Source organism: Nothoprocta perdicaria, unplaced genomic scaffold (genome assembly GCF_003342845.1).
Source record: "Nothoprocta perdicaria isolate Ctin4 unplaced genomic scaffold, notPer1 scaffold_486, whole genome shotgun sequence".
In the NCBI taxonomy this organism is placed as follows: domain Eukaryota; kingdom Metazoa; phylum Chordata; class Aves; order Tinamiformes; family Tinamidae; genus Nothoprocta; species Nothoprocta perdicaria.
Window position 1 is genome coordinate 14,601 of NW_020455739.1, and position 3,735 is coordinate 18,335.

The 3,735-nt window shown below is 74.0% G+C and overlaps 1 protein-coding gene and 1 non-coding gene across 2 annotated transcripts in view; both read right to left on the reverse strand.

Annotated features, from left to right (window-relative positions):
- Positions 1-610: 610 nt before the first annotated feature.
- ATP5F1B (ATP synthase F1 subunit beta) overlaps positions 611-3,735 on the reverse strand; it is a 4,147-nt gene continuing 1,022 nt past the window's right edge. The window contains exons 2-10 of the mRNA XM_026047268.1: positions 3,417-3,590; positions 2,623-2,797; positions 2,250-2,371; positions 1,836-2,020; positions 1,607-1,765; positions 1,373-1,495; positions 1,083-1,295; positions 799-1,000; positions 611-723 (exon numbers count right to left, since the gene is read on the reverse strand). Coding sequence (XP_025903053.1) covers positions 626-723; positions 799-1,000; positions 1,083-1,295; positions 1,373-1,495; positions 1,607-1,765; positions 1,836-2,020; positions 2,250-2,371; positions 2,623-2,797; positions 3,417-3,590 — 1,451 coding nt within the window. The 3' untranslated portion in view covers positions 611-625. The remainder of the gene's footprint in view (positions 724-798; positions 1,001-1,082; positions 1,296-1,372; positions 1,496-1,606; positions 1,766-1,835; positions 2,021-2,249; positions 2,372-2,622; positions 2,798-3,416; positions 3,591-3,735) is intronic.
- LOC112954137 lies at positions 2,093-2,166 on the reverse strand. The gene has a single exon (XR_003250661.1). It is a non-coding gene; the product is annotated as a small nucleolar RNA SNORD59 (small nucleolar RNA).

A 3,735-nucleotide genomic window follows, 5' to 3' on the forward strand; every position in this document is an offset into this window, starting at 1 on the left:
GAGCCGGGACGCCCCGGTGCCGCCCCCCCCGCACCGTGCCGCTCGGGAAGGGCCCAGGCGTCCGGGATCGCCCCCCCGGGATCCCCGGTGACGTCAGAGGTCGCCGGGCGGGGCGGTACCGGGGGCAGGGGCGGGGAGGGGTCCGGCGCGGGGGGCGGGGCCTCCGGTGCCGCCGCAGCCCCGCGCTGATGTCAGCGGCGCCGCCATTTAAAGGGGCAGCAGCGCAGTGCGGCCTGGGGGGGTCCCCTGGGGGAGCCCCCCCGCTGCTCCCTGACGGTGCCGCCCCCCCGGCCCCACGAAGGAGCGGGGGGGGGGGCGGCCCCGCTGCCCCCCCCGCGCAGACAAAGCCCCGTCTGGCCGCGGGGCCGCAAACGGCTCTTTGTGCTGCGGCAAACCGGGGGGAGGAGCCCGCCCCGCCGCGGCCACGCCCCCTGCGGCCACGCCCCCTGCCCCGGGGGGCCTCGGCCCCCCTCCCGTACCCCCCAGCACGGGGCCGGGCCCCCGGGGGCCGCTCAGCCCCCGCCGTGTCCCCCCTCCCCTCACACACACACACACACGAGGCTCCGGTCCCGTTTTCGCCACTGTTTTATTGGAAACGTTAAATAGTGGGGGGGGGGCGGGGGGGTCACGCGTGCTCCTCCGCCAGCTTCTCCGCCTTGGCCACGGCCTCCTCGATGGGCCCCACCATGTAGAAGGCCTGTTCGGGCAGGTGGTCGTACTCCCCTGCGGAGACCCCGGCGTCAGCGGCGCCGCCCCCGCGCCCCCCGGGCACAGCGCCCCGCGCGGCGCCCTGCTCACCCGCCAGGATCTGCTTGAAGCCCTTGATGGTCTCCTTCAAGGGCACCAGTTTGCCCATGTGGCCCGTGAAGACCTCGGCCACCTGGAAGGGCTGCGACAGGAAGCGCTGGATCTTGCGCGCCCGGGCCACCGTCAGCTTGTCCTCCTCGGAGAGCTCGTCCATGCCCAGGATGGCGATGATGTCCTGCAGGGACTTGTAGTCCTGGCGACGACACGGCGCCCGTGAGCGGCGCCCGCAGCGGGGGGACACCGGGCGGCCCCCCCTCCACGGCGCGGGACCTCACCTGCAAGATCTTCTGCACGCCGCGCGCCACGTCGTAGTGCTCGGGCCCCACGATGTTGGGGTCCATGATGCGGGACGTGGAGTCGAGCGGGTCCACGGCCGGGTAGATGCCCAGCTCGGCGATGGCGCGCGACAGCACCGTCGTGGCGTCCAGGTGGGCGAAGGTGGTGGCCGGGGCAGGGTCCGTCAGGTCGTCGGCGGGCACGTAGATGGCCTGGGCAGCGGGCACGGTGTCGGCGGGCGCCGTGGCTCTGCGCCCCCCCCCCCCTTGCCCAGGCGCCCCCCCAGTACCTGCACGGAGGTGATGGAGCCCTTGCGCGTGGTCGTGATGCGCTCCTGCATGGTGCCCATGTCGGTGGCCAGCGTGGGCTGGTAGCCCACGGCAGAGGGGATTCGGCCCAGCAGGGCTGACACCTGGGGGGGGCCACAGACCCCGTGAGGGGGGGTCCTCAGCCCCTGAAGGGGATGGGGCTGCCCCTGCCCTCAGCAGCAGCAGGAAGCCCCCAGCGGGAGCCCAGGCCGCACCTCGGAGCCGGCCTGCGTGAAGCGGAAGATGTTGTCGATGAAGAGCAGCACGTCCTGACCCTCCTGGTCCCTGAAGTACTCGGCCACCGTCAAGCCGGTCAGGGCCACCCTGGCGCGGGCACCTGGGGGCTCGTTCATCTGCCCGTAGACCAGAGCGACCTGCGCAGCAGGAGCCAAGCGTGAGCGAGGGGCCGGGCACGCGGCCGCCCGGGAGCAGGCCCCAGCGCACCTTGGAAGTGGCGTCTTTCAGGTTGATGACCCCGGACTCGATCATCTCGTGGTACAAGTCGTTGCCTTCGCGGGTCCGCTCGCCCACGCCGGCGAACACCGAGTAACCGCCGTGCGCTTTGGCCACGTTGTTGATGAGCTCCATGATGAGCACCGTCTTGCCGACACCGGCACCGCCGAACAAGCCTGGAAGGGAAAGGGCAGCCCGGTCGAGCCGCAGCCAAGCCCGCTGCCCCAGGGTCTTCTCCGCCCCCATTTCCTCCTCAGAGAATCACAGGTTGCTTCAGCGAGCTCAGGAGAACGAAAGTCAAATGGTCACTCATCAGCGAAGGAAACGCCGGCAGGCGCCAGGCCCCTGGCAGGGGCGGCAGCGGGACCCTGTGCTCCCCTCCCAGCCTCTCCGCCCCCAACGCACCGATTTTGCCACCCTTGGCGTAGGGGGCCAGCAGATCCACCACCTTGATGCCCGTGACCAGGATCTCCTGCTCCACACTCATCTCCACAAACTCGGGGGCTTCCGCATGGATGGCAGCAAACCTGCAGCGCAAGACAGGCGGCTGAGCCGGGCTCCTCCGCAGGGTGGGAGGCACCCAAGGGCCCAGCAGAACAGTGTCCCCTTCTTCAAGGACACAACGTGCAGCAAGGAGGCCCAGAGCGTGGCCTCGGGCACCCTGGACTGCAGGGCGGCAGCCCAGGCCGTGCGGCAGCCGCTGCTCCCATGGGGCCACGAAGCCCCCAACCCTCCAGCCCGGCCCCCCCACGGCCGGCGAGCCCCCCGCGCCGCTCACTGTTTGGTTGTGATGGGGCCCCTCTCGTCAATGGGCTCCCCGATGACGTTCATGATCCTGCCCAAGGTCTCGGGGCCGACGGGGATGCGGATGGGCGCGCCGGAGTCGAGCACCTTCTGCCCCCTCACCAGGCCCTCGGTGCCGTCCATGGCGATGGTGCGCACCGTGTTCTCCCCTGGCGACAAGGGCGGCGTCAACCGCGACCTTCCAAGCCGGCGCGCGAGGGCACCGGGCAGCCTTGGGGCAGCCCCCCGGGGCACCGGGCAGCCTCAGAGGCACCGGGCAGCCTCGGGGCGGACCCCCGGGGCACCGGGGAGCCTTGGGGCAGCCCCCCGGGGCACCGGACAGCCTCGGAGCGGCCCCCCGGGGCACCGGGCAGCCTCGGAGGCACCGGGCAGCCTCGGAGGCACCGGGCAGCCTCGGGGCGGCCCCCCGGGGCACCGGGCATCCTCGGGGCAGCCCCCCGGGGCACCGGGCAGCCTCGGAGGCACCGGACAGCCTCGGAGCAGCCCCCCGGGGCACCGGGCGGCCTCGGGGCGGCCCCCCGGGGCACCGGGCGGCCTCGGGGGCACCGGACAGCCTCGGAGCAGCCCCCCGGGGCACCGGGCAGCCTCGGAGGCACCGGACAGCCTCGGAGCAGCCGCCCGGGGCACCGGACAGCCTCGGAGGCACCAGGCATCCTCGGGGCAGCCGCCCGGGGCACCGGACAGCCTCGGAGGCACCAGGCATCCTCGGGGCGGCCCCCCGGTGCACCGGGCAGCCTCGGACCCCCCCCCAGGACCCCCGCCGCTCACCCAGGTGCTGCGCCACCTCCAGCACCAGCCGCGTGTCGCGGCCCTGCACCTCCAGCGCGTTCAGGATGGGCGGCAGCCCCTCGTCGAACTGCACGTCCACCACGGCGCCGATGACGGCCACGATGCGGCCCGTGGCCGCGCTCGCCTTGGCGGCGGGGGCCGCATAGTCGCGTCCTGCGGGGAAGCGGGACAAGGTCGGGGGCAGAGCGGGGGGCAGAGCGGGGGCCCTCGGGGCGGCCCCGCGGCCCCCTCGAAGCGCCAGGGCCCCCCGACGGGGGGCCCTGGCGCTTCGAGGGGGCCGCGGGGCCGCCCCGAGGGC